This window comes from Thermochaetoides thermophila (assembly GCF_000221225.1).
Source record: "Thermochaetoides thermophila DSM 1495 unplaced genomic scaffold scf7180000011822, whole genome shotgun sequence".
NCBI lineage: Eukaryota > Fungi > Ascomycota > Sordariomycetes > Sordariales > Chaetomiaceae > Thermochaetoides > Thermochaetoides thermophila.
Window position 1 is genome coordinate 1646322 of NW_006383038.1, and position 17165 is coordinate 1663486.

The window sequence follows — 17165 nt, forward strand, 5'->3', positions numbered from 1 at the left end:
CTGAGGTGCAGCTATGTTCTCCCTTTTACTGCACCACCGGCCTACTGACAGCAATGGCGACCTCAGTTGGACTTAACCACAGGAAAAGCAAGACGACATCGAAGAACAACGACGATGTTATTGCTGCTGCTGTGCAGGCCGAGTTGTCACATGTTGCGGCCTTCGAAGGGTGGCTGCTCGAGCGTATAGAAGCTGATGGAGATGGGGCTGGCGTTCTTGCTAGGGTGCAGGAGCATTTGCTGCAGTATAAGTTGGGATTATTAGAGTCTACACTTGACAGCAAACAAGATGAGCACCTCAAAGACTGGTCCATGCATGTTTCCGTTCATGACAACGGTAGCAACGGACAAGCAATTATTGTAACTGTCCCTGGTTCGCTAAAACCCATCGAAATTGTCCCAAAGGACGATGAAGAGGCCGCCTATTTGCTGAGTGTATGTGACTTGCCATAGCTGGAGCACGATGGCCCTGACTAACCTCCAGACTACACTAATAGGACAAGTACCTTGGCTTCATGGTAAAAGCCGTATGTGCCTGCTTGATCAATATTGTGGGTTATCTCATTTAATTTTCTGATATTGAGATGTGATCATTACAGTGCCGATCGTTTGCCCACTCCCAGGCTTCTCTTCGATCGCTTTTCCAACTCGCAAAGGAGATTGACCAGGAAACATCTCATCTTAGGTATGCCGAATAGTTTTCCCCACCGCGCGTTGCATCCTTACTTTTCCCTGACGTTCGTCCTTCGGTTGCTGACTTTCCTGTCCAACATTTCTAGACAAACTCCTGAGGTCACTATCCAGACATACATCCGCCACCTCAAAGAGTACAACGATATGAAAGATATTGCCCAACAGCTCATTGGGCTTGTCGCTGAAAACCGAGGAGTCCCGGTCGGGAGCTTATATCGAAACCGAGAGTTTGGTGTAACGGAAGTTGACTGATTCGGGCTTGAACACTGGACTTGCTGATCCATTTCCCTTTCGGGGGTTGCTAACTATCTGGTCCACGATTTCGACAACTTCATACCTTATGCCACTATAGCAAATGGGTGGGAGGAGTGTGAAGGAGGCATGAATATGGAGAATATGTACCATTTCGGCAAGATCCAGCCAAGTCTTTTGCTTGGATCGTCTTTATGGTCAAGTTATGTACAAGAAAGAGATAACATGTTAGCCTGAGACAGGCTATGCTCTACCATGTCCAAACGTTATCTTATACATCCCTGGGTGCTTGTGTATTGTGTAAATAGGCGTTTAGCAGGTGAAGACCGGGGGACCAGGGACCTTGTAGCTGGTGACGGGCGGCCACCAGATGTTGATCTTAACACCGGGGTCGTTGCCCTGTGTATCCTGGTTAGCATCATTGGTGCGGATGGGCTCATGTAGCTATCAGGCCGGAAAAACCTACAGAATAAGCACCCGGGAAGCTCACGGTCGAGGGCTTCTTCGTGCCAGTACCGCCAACAATGTTCAGTTGAGCACATTCCATGTAGAATTGAGCACCAGGGTAGTTGCTAGCGCCATGACTGTTTATAACCTGTTAGCTACAGAGTTATAAAACCAGAGCCAACATTATGGGTTGACGTACAGAGCAAGCATCTCAGCACGCAGAAGGTACTGGCCGGGCTCAATGCACTCGGGGATTTTGATCTTGTGGCGACCCTGGCCATTGATGACGCGCTCAGTGCCCCAGGTGGTGCCATCAAAACCGTCTTCCTGAATCTTGAACCAGCCGTCACCAACACCAGAGTCGGTTGTGGCATTGTTGACCTTCTTCAGGTAAGCCATGGTAGGACCCTTGTGGCTGCTGTCCATGACATCGTTGGGAGCAGAGCCCTGACTGTTAAGCATGTAGCGCCAGATGGCAGTGACCTCCGAACCAGCCTGGACGGTGATCACCTTGTCGGTGGGTGTGGTTGGGTTCGGTGGACCATTGCAGGCAATAGAGTTCGAGGTCACATCCTCGATCGGGCCGTTGTAAGAGGGAACTCGCACACCATTACCGACGCCGTGGTTGACGCCATTGACCTCGAGGGAGACAAAGATAGTGTGCGCGCTGGCAGCACCAACGAGAGCAAGGGGAGCGAGGAGCTTCATGATGACGGACTTGCTTGGAGAAGAGAATCAGATGAGGTCTGATGATGCCTGTTTGCTCCGCACGGGTGGTGGCTTGGATGGGAGAAATGAACAGGTTATTATACACACATGGGAAAAGAGAATTCCTTCACCAAACGATCAAGGTTGGTGAGTTCGGTGGTGATAGGACATTGCCCAATTACCGTTTGAGGAATGTCATACAGATCAATACCGGATCTCATTCCTGCTACCCGGATCCCGCTCCCGCGCTTGGAACGCACAACGGTCATAATCTGGAGTGCATACATGGAGCAGATGACAACCTGTGTGTAAGTGCGATGTCGGGAGTGAAACCCGGGGTGGTGAGAGCCGGCCAACGGACGGCAGGCCTTCAATCTCAGTGTAACCTACTCGGCAACTATTCTGTGTCGAGCCCTGGAGCAGGTAACCCGGTCTGTCCTCCGGTGGACGTACGGAGCTTTAGGGTCCGGGAACGCTAATTTACTGTGGTCGGCAGCCTTACCGACAGTTCCTAGAGTGGCCGGGCCAAGCCTTTTGGCCGTTCCCCAGGGCTTTTCTTGGCGATCGAAACTCGGATGACTGATACTATCCCGCATGACATATCCGGAAACTCCTTGTTTCAGACTCGGCCCAACCACTGCCAGCCGCCCCAGTGACAATGACGGAAAGGAGACCCCCGTGCTCAAACTTCACTACATCAGCTCTAAGCGCCCATCATCTCCTGTGCTCAGCCACGCTTATAGGTCGCTTATACCATATCCGTCAAAACGTTGATGTTGGCTTGCGTAACGGGCCGACTGTTCTTGGTTGCCGCGGGTCAACACTGCCGCTGAACATGCATGATGCATAGCTAGAGAGGAATTGCTTGAAGCACCTAGCGCCATACGGACCTGCAGCGGTACTTTGCGCGAGACAGGGCCATGCTTTAGCAAACGGCTTCTCGTAGTCTTCAGTAGGAATGAAGAATGACCATGGCTTGACGTGTCTAGAGAGTTTATGTTGGCGCCGTTTGCGCTCAGTACTGCTGTTTCATCGCATGAATGTGGGCTTGGAAAGCGACGCTGCTTGCACCTGATCACAGGCTAAACTCTTACCAAGATTGCTCCGAAAAATTCCAGGAGCGTCTCTTGATGCTTGGGTAAGGATTGGGTACACGTAAGCGGCGAAAGCCAATCCAGTCCAACAAATGGAAGGGGTTCATAAGCTGGAAAATGTTGTCGGGGAGACAATGACCTTCGCAAACTCTCATGGGGTATCATCTGGTGGCCGATCATCCTCTCGCTTTTCTTCGTCATTTTGTTGTTGCATTTGCTTTCACCGAGTCTGAGCTGCGTTTGGCGTTCACGGTCTCATTCCATTTGGTCCGCCTCGGCATGCTTGCGTAACTGCAGGTTGCTTCTCAGGGCCTGTTCCTTTGATTAGCTGGACTCGGCATTGCCTTGACTGACAGCGAAAGATATCACCCAGATTTCTTCGTCCCAAGAACCCCAAAATGCTTCTGCGCGATTGCTTCGCCCTCACGATTTGCTGACCCGCAGCACACGGATTTCAAGACTGTTGTTGCATTCGAGAGGGAACCTAGCGATGTTAATTACTAGTTGTGGATGGGGCGAACATCTTCGTGGTGCTCGCGATACCTGGCTATGATGATGGGATGGAGGAAGAGCAGGCATTCTGGTTGCTAGGATCCGTACCTTGTATCAGTGTTGCATCTGGGATGTCGTGGGGGGTTAATGTGAGCCACGGAGCCCTGGTGTGGCGGAGATGGCTCTGTCCTATTGAATGCTGGAATATCTCACTGTAAGAGTTAATGGACGCTGCAGAAACAAGGCAAAAATACAGTGCTTGAATCCGACCTGGAAAGGCTTCTGGTCAGTAACCACTTGTGGGGTTAAGGGCAAACCAAGAAGCAGAACAGGAAAGGATCAGGGTCAGGCGGAAGGCTTTTTTTGGAAGAGACGAAGAGAATAGTCGCAATAAACGAACCGCAGAAGGCAAACCAATAAGGGACAAACGTCGCTCCATACTCACAACATCGCAGTATTATGCCTATGATCGGACGCAGGACAAGGCGGGTCACACAACCAATCTCTCATCGCCACTTTTCGGATGCTAGGATGCTACTCTAGTCGAGGCGCTCCCTCAAAAATAAGCCAAGAATTGCCCTCATCTTTTCTGCGGCCTTCGATTCCTTGCTTTGGATAGTGCCCTCCAAACCATGACAAATAAGTGGCGCAAACAGATCTGCCACTCGTTTCTCTCTTGCTCGTCTCTGTGCAAGTGCAGAAGTCGCCTCATCCAGATTAGTCGCCCTCCTGCTGACAGTAGCAGCATCAGGGGCATTCTTGTGGGGAGCGGCATTACTGCTTCCATCGGTTGTGAAACTGTAGCTAGCACTCACAGCACGTCTACCGAAAACTCCGCCAATAGAGGAGCCAATAGTCCTCCCTGAAAGCTTGTGCTGTTGTGCTGGTTGCTGCTGCATCAGCAGGTCCCACTGGGTCTTGGTCATAGGACTGAGTTCTGCCACAACGCGAGAGAGAGTTGCAGTCAAGAAAACGAAACTGATATTGTGATGGGGGGAGGCTTGAATGAGGATATCAAGTATGGCATCCTGTGCAGCGGCACATGCAGCATTAGCAGAAGCGAGCGAACCAGTGGTGATGCTGTTGTAAGCCGTGGTAATCTTTTCCAATAAGGTCTGGTTCTCCACAAATATATTCCAGATGTGAGTAGGGACGATACCGTCGGTGAGGGAAGAAAGGAAAAGAATCAATGTATGAGAAACGACCTCGAGACGAGCGAGAACGGATACTTCCGGAGGAAATGATTGAAGAAGAGGCTGGTCTTGATCAAGTGCATCCAGGACAGAGGCGACGAGTGAGAGGCGGGTTACACGGTCGATGCTTGTGCAGGTAGCTTCGTCGAATGGCCAGCCCGGGTCGTGAGGGATGGTAAGATCTTCAATCATTTGCGCTTCGGCTGTAGCGCGCTGGGTCAGAATTTCGAGAGCTTCAATGAGGTGCAAGAGTTCCTTTGGAGCAGGTCGGTGAACGGGTAGGTCTGAATCAAGATTTCTAGCCTCGGTTTGATCCAGCAAACGCGACTTGGCAAAGCCACGGATGCCCCCGTCAGGAACTCGTATAAGCTCTGGTATAGACCAGCCGATGCAACTTGGGGCCCAGGAAGCCCTCACAGGGATGAAGTGGTCTCTACCATTCTTAACGCTCAGAATCAGTACTTCATCCAAGGCTTGTCCCTGGTTTAAAGAGCGAGCTAGATTCACGTCGTTGACTAGGGCCTCGAGAAGCGCGTTGATAGTTTCACCCGGCTCGAGAGTGACTTCTGTCCCAAGTTTAACCGAGGCGAAGTCTTGATCAGGAGGCTCATAGCGTACAAACGATGTTGAGAGCCACGAATGTAGTGTAGTATTGTCTTCCAAACCTTCCACAGCCGGCCTGACAAACGAGAAAGTTGCCGGAACTCTCCCCGTATTGGCTATGATGAGCGATGCTGCTTTCTTTCTCAGGAATACCATCTCTCCGAAATCCACCTGTTCGCTCTCCGCGGACCTGCGACCCTTGTCATTTTGATGGACGTCGTGTTGGTCAACCACAACAGTGATGATTGGACGCCCCTCATTCTCTGCCCGGTCCAGCTCCCGAGCAACTTCAGCATGGACCTTCGCCTTCAGGCTGGGAACCACAGCGTTGTACTCTATGGTGAAGATTGAAGAAACAGGCTTGTGATCCGATGACGTGATCAGCTGGTGAGATGTGTACAACTCGAGCCATATCTTGTCCTTGTCTTCAACTTCCATAGTCTCATAGTCGTGTCCTTCTCCGGTCTCGTTGAATTCGTCGTAGTCAATTTTGGCAGTCTCTGGTTGATCATCACCGTCGTTTTCAGGATCGTAGGCAAACAACACTTGATCGTCAATATCCTCAAGGATGCCGCGTGCTTTCATTTCCTCTTCTCGTTTACGAAGTGCCTCTTCCTCTCTGACTTTTCGTTCGTACCGTTCCAGGTCCATGCGAGAACGGTAAAGAATGCGATCACACCAGCCCGGCGGCCTTCGTTTCTCGCTAGAGTCGAAAGAAGTAACGGTGCCTATATCGTACTTATAAGTGGGCAGGAATCTTATTGGACCTTCTCGCCACCCCTCATGGAATGCTTTGCGTTCTTTCATCAGACGGAGAAGCTGATCGTGCGGAAGCAGAGAATCAAGAGTTGACTGGAGAGAGCCAGGGTCCTGGTGTGGATCAAGAGAAAATTCATCAGAGTCGGAAGGAAGTAGAGAATCGTCATCACAGTTGCTGGTTTCCTCTCCTTTGTCTTCTGATCGTATCCGTAGTTCAGCGTCAACAGTGGCTTTATCTGATGTCTCAGTGCCACTAGCTGGAGGTTGTTGCATACCAAGGGCCTCTTCTCCAAGCGTCTCTCCTTGTGAGAGTACTTGCTTAGATACGTCATACTCGCCCTTGGTATGGAGCATCAGGAGATGGCGAATGTCATCCCCAGGTAGCCGATCAAGCCGCGAATTGAAGTCACCAAACCAGAAGGCAAAGTCTTCGGCGCCGATCTTCTCTTTACTCTCCTCCATGATGCCGTGTAAAGAGGGCGAGTCGAAGCATGCTTGCGACAAGATTTGCCGGACTTGATAAATGCGTCGTTCAGCATATGCGTCTCCAACGCCGCTTGCCAGATGGCAGTTGACAAAAAGTAATCGGGTTGTTTCCCCGAGTATGATACGCAGACACACAGCACCTTTGTTTCCCAGATAACCTAGAGCTCCGGTTCCAACACAGCATATGCTGGTATGGCTGATTGTAGGCGCTACTTCGGGAGACGCGTAAGCCAAGAGTAGCATTCCAGCCAACTGTTCAGCGGCGACAAGTTGGTAGCCTGCGGGTAACGCAGCCTCTAGAGCCGCTTTCCACTTATCTGATGCGGCTGTATCAGGAGCATATATCCACGTCATATACTGGCTTGGAGATGACAACATATTGACTTCCTGAAGCCCAAGAACGTACAGTCCAATCCTACCATCCTTTGTCAGCAGGATGGGGCCGTTGTCGTGTTCAACTCCGGATGCCAAGGGATGCCCAGAAAAACTCGCCCGCTGCTTGGAGGATTCAGGAGCAGAATTCAGCGCTTCTCCCTCAACAAACCATCTGGCGAGGTCCTTTTCAGTTCCTGGGCATGCAGCAACATTCCAGGTGCCGATCTTGATACGTAAGCGGTGTGGTTTTGTGTACTCATCACGACGTGCGTGCAGGGCTTTGTGGAGAGAGTATGGGTTTGTGGATGTGAGGTTCGGCCCTTCGCCTGCATTCCATGGCGTTGGCTCTCGGACAGACATGTTGGCAAAATTCGATATAATCGCAGTTGACTGGTCGTCAGTCGCGGCGGTCGGCGAGTTGAACTAGAACAAGAGACTTTAAGGGCGTTTATGGGAGTGCAGGTTGGTAAATTCCGTCGAGCTGGGTTCCTTCCTTGTGATGAGCGACATGCCAAGATTCGGCGAACGCATTGGAGGACCTAGAGCACGGAGCGAGCAGAGCGTTGGGCGATCCTGGGGATGAAGAGCTGGCGGAGGGCGTAGCATCGACAAGTTGAGACATCGAAATATTTGAGTAGGCGAGAATCTTGTTTTTGGTAGCGGAGGATGAGAGCAAAAGATCACATGCTGCAGGCGGAAGAGTCCATTTTAAGGTTCCAGGCTCGCGAGACGTGGAAGCCAGCACCGTTCGCGGCCATGTCGTCACCGCAACAAGTTGGCTGTCGGGGACCCTTGCTGAGCTGCTGGGTTGTAAGACATATAACTGTACGGTACCTGCACCGTGTAAAATACGGATCGACGAGTTCTTGTAAAATACCTGACATGTCGGGATGCAGTTACAACCCCACTTCGATGCTTTCCTCAAGGAAAAGGTTAGGTGAGTTAATACCGCTTAAGGAAGGTTCATAATCCCGTTTACGATATATCTCAATGTGTGTGCGCTCTATTCAACTAAAGGGGCTAAATATCACGTGCTAATGACGTCATTAGTGACTATTTTCGCGCACGGTTGGCCATCAGTTACCAAAACATACCTATAGGAAGCTCGAGCCTTGTCTCTCACCATATCACGTCCGCATTGTTCTCCTAAAACCACAGACTACATCATAAGATATCAAATCCAACATCACGGGGGGTCTAGTGTCACTGCAACACCATTATATTTGTCAAAGCGTAACTGTGGCTCGCTCAATAGCACTTACAGTGCTCCCAAAATCAGCATTCGCCATGGATTTGGGCCGACGTGATCGCTACGTCGCTTCCTGCGCCAGTGGCGCATACCGGCAGGTATAATGCTCTGGGGAGCTCGAAGAATTCAGAGGTATCATATTTCAGCCTGTCTCTTTTCTTGAGCAGACTGAACGATTGAGTACTGGTATTGATGCGACTGGATCGGATACTCCTCTTCCTAGCCCCGCGCTTGACGACATGCCAGACTCTGGCTGATGTGCTGGCCGCGCAAAGCGCGACGCTGTCGACGCTGACCAGCTGGCTGGAGTCTGAAGAACTGATCTATAGCATTCTCAGCAGTGCTTCAGGTGTCACTCTGCTGGCGCCAAGCAACAATGCTATGGCTCAGCTCTACAACACTCCCCTTGCAGCTCAGCTCGCTGAGGACGCCAACTTGCTCACAGCGTTCTTGAGCTATCACGTCTTGGATGGCTTGTATTGGATTTCAAACCTGACGGTGGATCGTTCATTCCCGACCATGCTCAACATCGCCGGTTACTCCAACATTACCGGCGGTCAGCGCATTATCTCCCGATCCGATGATGGCGCGATCACGTTCTATACCGGCAATGCTGCTCAGTCTACTGTTCAGCCATACGTAAGTTGACCGGCACTCATTGACGGCAAATTTGAGCCTCGTTCATGATTAAACTAGCTGTTCGATCATAGGATTTCCCATACGCAAATGGCATCCTCCATGTCATCGATTCCGTCCTGACTATCCCGCCGTCGCTCACTGATACGCTTCTAAGTGCTAACCTGACGGCTGCATTGGGTGCCATTCGCCGGGCAAAGGCTGAGACTAGCATTAACCAAGCAAATGACCTCACCATCTTCGCGCCTAATAACCAGGCTTTTAATGCCATAGGCAGCCTGGTGGCCGGTTTGACTGCCGACGAGCTGACCACAGTCCTCGGATATCATGTGATTCGAGGGAAGGTCCTCTACAGCGAGCAGATCGTCGACGACATAAACAATGCAGCAAGTGGCTCGACTTCTGGCACTGGATCAGTGGCAGGGCTAAGCGGCAGTGGTAGTGGAGTAGCCAGCCAGGCCACATCCCAGGGAGGGAATGTCTACTTCCGGATTGAAAACGGTCGGCTGTTCATCAATAGCGCCTGTGTGATTCAGGCAGATCTGCTGGTTGCTAACGGCATTGTGCACATCATTGACGGGTGAGTCCTTTCCCTCATTTGGTCACCTAAGCTCCTGACTCAAGGCCTTGTTGATATTGACGGCTATTGACAGGGTTTTAAACCCTGCCAACTCGACTGCGACCCCTAACCCCACAGCTGCAACTCAAGCTCCTGCCTTCGTTGGGGCAAGTAGCACACCGGGAGGAGTGCCGTTTACTTCGGGCGTTGTGTCTTCAACTTCAGCTTCTACACCTTCTGTCATTTACACAACCACCCCTTCAGCATCGGCCAGCCTCATTGGAGCAGCTCCGGGAACTACACCAGCTGCAGACATTGCAATGCTGGTCGGCGTGTCAGTTGGGCTCATGGTGTTGTGAGTTTTAGGCAGACTTTTGAGGCAGTTCCTGTGCTCAAACGGTCAGCCAGGAAGCTGTGAACTCAATTTCAATGGCTTTTTGTTGTTCTAAATCAGCATGTGATCCCCTTGAAGTCAGCGATGCATTACTTAGCAGCACAGACTATCTCTTGATTCAATTTCTTGTGACATTACTCTCCTTTTGCTTATATCCTTGCTCTATCGTGCAGTCAAGTTTTCTCCGTTGCCTGCAGTGGAGGCTTGGTGTTGCCTAACTGATCAAATTAACAATGTTTTATCGGATATCTCCATAGCTGGTTGCAAGAAGATCGTCCCTGAAGCCTAGAGGTACTAAGGTTTGCCTCCTGGATTGGAATCATCGAATGACCAGATATGACGAGGGCCCTAACTGTTCCATTGAGTGATGCAACAGATACCATCTGACATAGCACATGACATGATGAGACTATCTACCTAGGTATGTGTTTCCAGAAAGACTAGATATCAAGATCATCATAATCCAGAAATGAAGTGTCATGGTTGCTATAACACCAGGGAAAAGTAGTTGTAGTGTATTGAATATTCCCCCACAGTTCACGGGGCATGGGACTGATCGTTTCCAACACCCTAACTTTCAGATATAGCCGTGATTGGCTAGACGGCCAAAGCCAAGAATTGCATCATCGGTGACTGCGGTAAATCCCATTCTACAGCAGAAGCACAAAACAAATGCTAGCACTCCTGAGACTCTCCCACTTCTCCCATTAACCTCTTTCATTCTTTTCTTACTCGTAGTAACCATCGTCGGCCATATAGATTGAAATGAGTTACCCGGATATCGGTATTCCAGGGCTTACAGCCCAGGTGCGCACATTGGGCCACCAGGCTTGGAAGATACTACGAGCAAATTGGCATTTGGGTGTCACAGCCTTTGGAGGGCCGCCGGTACATTTTCAGATTGTGAGTTCCGTATTATCGCTTCAAGGCTGAATGCGCGCTGGCTTACCAATGCTCTTGACAGTTTCATAAGAAATTTGTGGAAAAAAAACAATGGATTGACGAGCAAGTGTTTCAAGAGCTCTTCAGCATCTCTCAATCACTGTCTGGGCCGGCCAGTACGAAGATGCTATATTGTATTAACATGATACGTGCTGGCCCTTTGGCTGCTCTCGCAAGCTTCTTGATCTGGAGTTTACCAGGTGCCCTGGGCATGTATGCCCTGTCAATTGGAGTTTCCAACATCGACGAGAAGCTCCCAGCACCAGTGTATGCGCTGTTATCAGGTCTCAACGCAGCGACTGTAGGCGTGATTGCATTAGCTGCCGTCGAACTGTCACGGAAAGCCATTACAGATAAGCTGACGAGGATCGTTGTGTTCTTTACTGGTGCAGCTGGAATGCTGTATAATGCGCTTTGGTATTTCCCCGTTCTGATGGCTATTTCTGGCGCTGCGACACTTATTTTCGACTATCGTTGGGTACATCGGCCCATTTCTAAGCTCGTGAAGGCAATAAGACGACAACAAAGGGATGAGAACCTTGAGGAACAAGGACAGATCTCTGTTGGGGAGGGAGCCGAAGTCAGTAAGCAGCGTGTGCCAGCTGGCATCAGCACAACACCAATTGCCTCCTCGTCGACACCGGGACGACATGAAATGCAAGATATTACAGCCATGCATAGCCAGTCCTCGGCGGAACAGGAGCCCCGGATTATTCCTCCTTCCCACCAGCTGAACCTGTTAACATGGAAAGCTGGAACTGCCATCATCGGATGTTTTCTTACGACCTTTGTCGTCGTCATGGCAGTGCGCAGTGCTTTTCCTCCTCCCGGTTCCCCTTTGCTCTATCGGCTTTTCTCCAACATGTATCTCGCGGGAACCATAATCTTTGGGGGTGGTCCAGTTGTGGTTCCCTTGCTACGCGAGTATGTCGTGGCAGAGGGATGGGTAGCACCACGCGACTTTTTGATCGGCCTAGCATTGATTCAGGCATTTCCAGGACCTAACTTCAACTTCGCAGTGTTTCTGGGAAGCTTAACGGCAATTAACGGCGGACACAATTCAGTCGCGGGAGCGGTGATTGCATGGTTTGGCATATTTGCCCCTGGGCTTGCATTGGTTCATGGGACAATGGGGGTTTGGGGCGCCGTTCGCAATCGAAGATGGATGAAGGCCATCTTTCGTGGAGTAAACGCGGGTGCGGTTGGCCTGATTTACACAGCTGTGTATCGCATCTTCATGGTAGGGTACATAGATGTGGGTTTCCAGTCAGGAAGGAGTCTTGGTGATGATCCTTGGTGGGTGGTAATAACGGCAACGAGCTATGTTGGAGGGAGGTATTTTGGGCTGAATGCGCCATTAGCCATTGTGCTAGGAGGAGCACTGGGCTTGATACGGTATGCGGTTGTGAGCTAAAGTGGTGGCTGGTGCAGATGAAGCACTGGTTTAAGGAGATTTTGGGCTTGTCTTCTTCTCGTTGCTGAGAGGCTTTCTCTTTTACCATTGATGTCTTGTCTCGAACTTACCTTCTATAGCTAACCTTTTCTTTTATTCTCAGTTCCCAAACAGCTTGAGGTTTGGAGAACAGGCTGGCCTAGGCGCTCAATGTCAGGAGTTGGTGAGCCTTACATCTTGTACTGACCTTACCAATGTTGGCTCCGCCTACCACTGGTAGAGTATGGACCAGGCATCCATAAGTTATGTACGGCTCTTTATCGCACGTGATTGTCTGTCGAGTGGGGCTTCCCCTGGAAGTTCCTTTTGGCACGGTTCACCATACAATAACAAGGCCCTGAAGGCTAGAGATGTTTGATGACTAGGCTGTCACGACCAATAAGACCAACAGAGTTATCAGGGTGCAAGAAGCAGGGCGGGTACATAGAATCAATAAAATGCACGGAGGAAATGGATCCAGAACAGCCAATGAAACGCAAGGGAAGTATCGCATGAAGAGCGACATAAAATATCGTGGGAAGTGCGAGAGACAGGGTTCAAAAGGCGCTATAAGACAAAAAGGGATCCTGAGTACAAGTAGGGTAGATAGATTCCTCAATGGCCACTGGGCCGAAGAATTCCCCAGCTAGCAATGCAAACAATTGCGCGGTACAACTGGTTACCACGGTGCTTGAAGTCTGAATCCTCTCTCTCTAATCCAACTTGAATCCATCCCAGATATGTAACAGCCCAAATGCGGATCAGCCACCCTAGAGTAGTGGGAACCAATGAGGAAGCCCCAAGTGGGACCAGAAGATAAACCAACCAGAGGCAAGGAAATATTGTCGCTGCCAAGAACCACAATCAACCTCTTTCCCTTAACGATAATCCTGAGCTTGGCCGATGATATCTGGCAAGGCAGGCATACCAATAGTCCTCGAGTATAAATATGTATATATAATCTCTTGTCTCCAGAACTGCGATGAGGACTTCCTCAGTCAGCATAAAAACACTTGCCAACCAACAACTGGTGACTGCAGTGAATTCCATACACTACTGTGTGAGGACCCCAGTCCCTCAGGCTCTTCAAACCCATCTCAGGAGGTTGTGGAATCGTCACAAGAAAGTCTCGGTAGCTTGTCACATATCGCCTAAGATCACTTCTACCATAGGACGGTTAAGTAATATATTATCTATTAGCATAACTATATACTTGTTGCGACGATTCCACAACCTCCTGATATGGGTTCGAAGAGCCTGAGGGACTGGGGTCCTCACACAGTAGTGTATGGAATTCACTGGTCACCAGTTGTTGGTTGATAACTGTTTCTATTGCTGACTGGGGAGTCTTCGTCGTGGCTCTGGAGGATGGGTGATTCTATATACATATTTATCTTCGAAGCCGTTGGTATGCCTGCCTTGTTACCGTTGCTTATTTGGGCCTTGATTTCCCGTAGTTATCGCAGCATATCAGTGAGAGACTGCGATAACTGCGCTACACTTCTGGTTGGTCCACATCCCTAGCTCTCTCGGGACCCTCCTATTGGTTGCTTGCTTATGCCCAGCGGCTTCTCATTGGTTCCACCGCGCCGCTGCGGGGCAGCTGCTGGACGCGTAACACTTGGACTTTTAGTTTTCATTACCGAAAATAGTAAGCAGTATCAGCAAAAAAGAGGTGGCATGGACCAATGAAAATCTCAGGCGTAATTTAGGGCTATTAGAAAGAATGGAAATCATTTTATTTGTCAGAATATTTCCAACTCTAGGAGATGTGGATGCCGTACCCACTTGCCTACCAACCTGCCTTACGTACTGGATGTAGCTGGGACTTGGAGATGGCAGTGTGCAGTTTGACCGACACAACTCCCTGGGATAGGCAACTTTCCTCCTGCCTAAGTACCGTCATTTTCATCGCCATTACACAAGGGCGTACAGTCGCCAGAGCCCCGACACTCTAAAATGCCGGGTGGTTTCTTGCGACGGAAGTCATTGGCATTGTTCATTGCTTTTGTCCTTCTTTTTGTCGTGTTTTCATTTCAGCGGCTTGATGCCACTTCTCCTAGATTTATACCTGATAACCGGCTCCCAGGAACTTCAGGAGGCTCCAATGCAAGACCATACACTCCTGCCGGAAATCCCGTCCCAGGGGACGAGTCCTTTTTCCAAGAGAGCTCCAGTCGCGTCAAGGCAGCATGGAGCCAAATGAAGCCTCATTACCCCGTCACCAGCATGCTTCCGCTTCCGACTAGCCAGCCGTCCCTCCTCCCTAAATTACAGCATGACTTTGCGCTTGAGTCGTCGTCAGAACGTGAGCTGCGCCTTCAGCGTCGCGACGCTGTCAAGGCCGCCATGAAGCGGTGCTGGTCATCCTATCGCAGGCTTGCCTGGAGAAGCGATGAGCTTGCTCCGGTCAGTGGCAAGAAGCTCAACCCCTTTGGTGGATGGGGTGCCACCCTTGTTGACAGCCTTGACACGTTGTGGATCATGGACATGAAAGATGAATTCTACGAAGCCGTCACGGCTGCGGCTACGATCGATTTCGAGTCAGTTGGCGAGGACCTGATCAACGTCTTCGAGACCAACATCCGATACCTCGGTGGCTTCCTAGGCGCCTATGAACTCAGCGGCGACAAGAGGCTACTTGCCAAGGCCCGTGAGGTTGGCGAGATGCTCTATGTCGCCTTCGATACTCCTAACCGAATGCCCATTACTAGATGGGATGCTCGTGCTGCCGCCCAAGGAAAGAAGCAACAAGCTCCTGAACATGCTCTCATCGCGGAGCTTGGGACTTTTGCCCTTGAGTTCATACGACTCTCTATGATCACGGGCGACCCTAAATGGTTTGACGCCGTGCAGCGCATCACCAGCACACTACGCGCGTCACAGAACACCACTCTCCTGCCTGGCTTGTGGCCGGTAGTAGTCAATCCACGGAATGAAGACTTTTCGAGCCACCCCGATTATACTCTCGGGGCCATGGCCGATTCTCTTTTCGAGTATCTACCAAAGACTCATGCCCTAATGGGTGGGTTGCTTCCAGAATATCGTGAAATGTACGAGGTTGCTATGGACACCGCCATCCGTGAGAACCTCTTCCGTCCGATGGTACCCGACAATGCCGACATTCTCATCTCAGGTTTTGTTACTGTTCACAAAAGAGATGACGGCAGCCGCACCATATACCTCAAGCCAGAAGCCCAGCATTTAGTCTGCTTTGCTGGAGGTATGCTTCTCTTAGGTGGCAAGCTAATAGGGAATGACACACATGTCGACAAAGGGACCAAAATTACCGACGGTTGTGTATGGACTTACAATGCGACCCCCTCTGGAATCATGCCAGAAAACTTCTTTATGTTACCCTGCAAAGAGAGCCAAAACGACAGCGACGACAAAGATTGTCCCTGGGATCCTGAGCGGTGGAAACGGGCCGTCCTGCTCAAGGCAGGCTTGGATCCAGAGAAAGATGCAGACAAAGCAGATGCCATCATCGAGGAGAAACACCTGCCACAGGGAATCATTGCCATTAGAGATGGGAAGTACCACCTCCGACCCGAGGCCATAGAGAGTGTATTTATTCTCTACCGCCTCACGGGCCGCAAAGACTTGCTGGATACTGCCTGGCAAATGTGGCGGGCTATTGAAGAAAACACAAGGACACCCCTCGCCAATTCGGGACTTGTCGATGTCACCGCTCCGAGAGGCAAGTCAGCTAAGCTTGACAGAATGGAAAGCTTCTGGATTGGCGAGACACTCAAGTACTTCTACTTGATGTTCAGCGAGCCCGACCTAATAAGCTTAGACGATTATGTTCTCAACACCGAGGCGCACCCGCTGAAGCGCCTGAAACCACTAACAGCTGAGCAAACGTATGTTTAACCATCAGAATAATCGCCTTGGCTGTTTTATAGTTACAAATACCCGCGCAGGTGATGATGTTCTTATATTTTCTAGGCATACTCTATCATTTACTTCTCGATTTCGGTACCTTTAATACTAGCATGCTTTAATACGGCATATGTTCAATTCATATGGTTCACTATGGTTCCCGCTCTGGCGAAACAGCCTGCCCCTCACTGTTATTAAAGCTTGCATTAGCTTTTCGTTGACAAGCCCCTGTTGTCTAACTCGTGCTGTGCCAGAACGTTGCTTCAGTTCCTTGAAGTCAATATCACTGACTCTGAACCATTCAAACACATCGTCAAGTGACTGTAAGTCGCTCTTGATGTCCAATTGTACCGACTTTTGTTTCTGGAGGCAATCAGGGGTGCTGCGGGGTAAGTTCCTTGGATGTTGTGTTGTCATCCATCCAATCTTGACCCCGGTCCGTGGTCATCAACTCCAGATTACCCCAGAATTAACCTCCTGCATGGATCTATCCATCCGACCCAAAACGTGCCTTTGCTAACCAATCGGTTTAGAACAGGCGAACGGCATGTCTCATTCTACAAAAGCATAGTTTTCAAGTTTCGCATCTCATGGTGCTATTCGTCCTGTGGAGCTTCCCACCTCAAAGATCTCGAGCACGTCATCCCGCTACAGTATATCGCAATGGCCCTGACGCACTCAACAATCCCAATCTGCACAATTGGCACTCCAACCCCACAGTTGACCTGCTCTCAATGTTTCATGGCTGTCAGCTGTGGCCATCACGCCATCATCCATGTTGAGCGCAACAACGACCCTGCATACGGAAGCTGTCACCACTGAGACAATGGACCAATCTAGCACAAATTTACACACCTACTTATACCGAGCTTGATCTCTCCCATGAAGTGTACCGACGCAAGCACTACTGCGCCTCCCTCATCAGTTTCTATTAGTCCCTTCTTCCTCTGTTCCTTTGAACATTCAG

General features: G+C 50.2%; 5 protein-coding genes across 5 annotated transcripts; 3 read left to right on the top strand and 2 right to left on the bottom strand.

The window, feature by feature from the left end:
- Positions 1-53: 53 nt before the first annotated feature.
- Positions 54-944, top strand: CTHT_0068910 (uncharacterized protein; the record flags this gene model as incomplete). Its single annotated transcript, XM_006697112.1, has 4 exons — positions 54-434; positions 497-526; positions 599-684; positions 779-944. 4 exons carry the CDS (start codon positions 54-56, stop codon positions 942-944), a joined length of 663 nt encoding a protein of 220 aa, XP_006697175.1.
- Positions 945-1256: 312 nt separating this feature from the next.
- Positions 1257-2099, bottom strand: CTHT_0068920 (putative cellulose binding protein; the record flags this gene model as incomplete). The annotated part of the gene is made up of 3 exons (XM_006697113.1): positions 1257-1343; positions 1411-1528; positions 1591-2099. 3 exons carry the CDS (start codon positions 2097-2099, stop codon positions 1257-1259), a joined length of 714 nt encoding a protein of 237 aa, XP_006697176.1.
- Positions 2100-4224: 2125 nt separating this feature from the next.
- CTHT_0068930 (phosphatase-like protein) lies at positions 4225-6702 on the bottom strand (the record flags this gene model as incomplete). The annotated part of the gene is made up of 1 exon (XM_006697114.1): positions 4225-6702. The coding sequence occupies one exon, from the start codon at positions 6700-6702 to the stop codon at positions 4225-4227; it is 2478 nt and encodes an 825-aa protein (XP_006697177.1).
- A 1065-nt stretch (positions 6703-7767) lies between these two features.
- Positions 7768-9904, top strand: CTHT_0068940 (uncharacterized protein; the record flags this gene model as incomplete). The annotated part of the gene is made up of 6 exons (XM_006697115.1): positions 7768-7911; positions 7998-8038; positions 8152-8180; positions 8574-8989; positions 9061-9566; positions 9640-9904. The coding sequence occupies 6 exons, from the start codon at positions 7768-7770 to the stop codon at positions 9902-9904; spliced, it is 1401 nt and encodes a 466-aa protein (XP_006697178.1).
- A 4638-nt stretch (positions 9905-14542) lies between these two features.
- CTHT_0068950 (alpha-mannosidase-like protein) lies at positions 14543-16189 on the top strand (the record flags this gene model as incomplete). Its single annotated transcript, XM_006697116.1, has 1 exon — positions 14543-16189. One exon carries the CDS (start codon positions 14543-14545, stop codon positions 16187-16189), a length of 1647 nt encoding a protein of 548 aa, XP_006697179.1.
- Between the last annotated feature and the right edge of the window lie 976 nt (positions 16190-17165).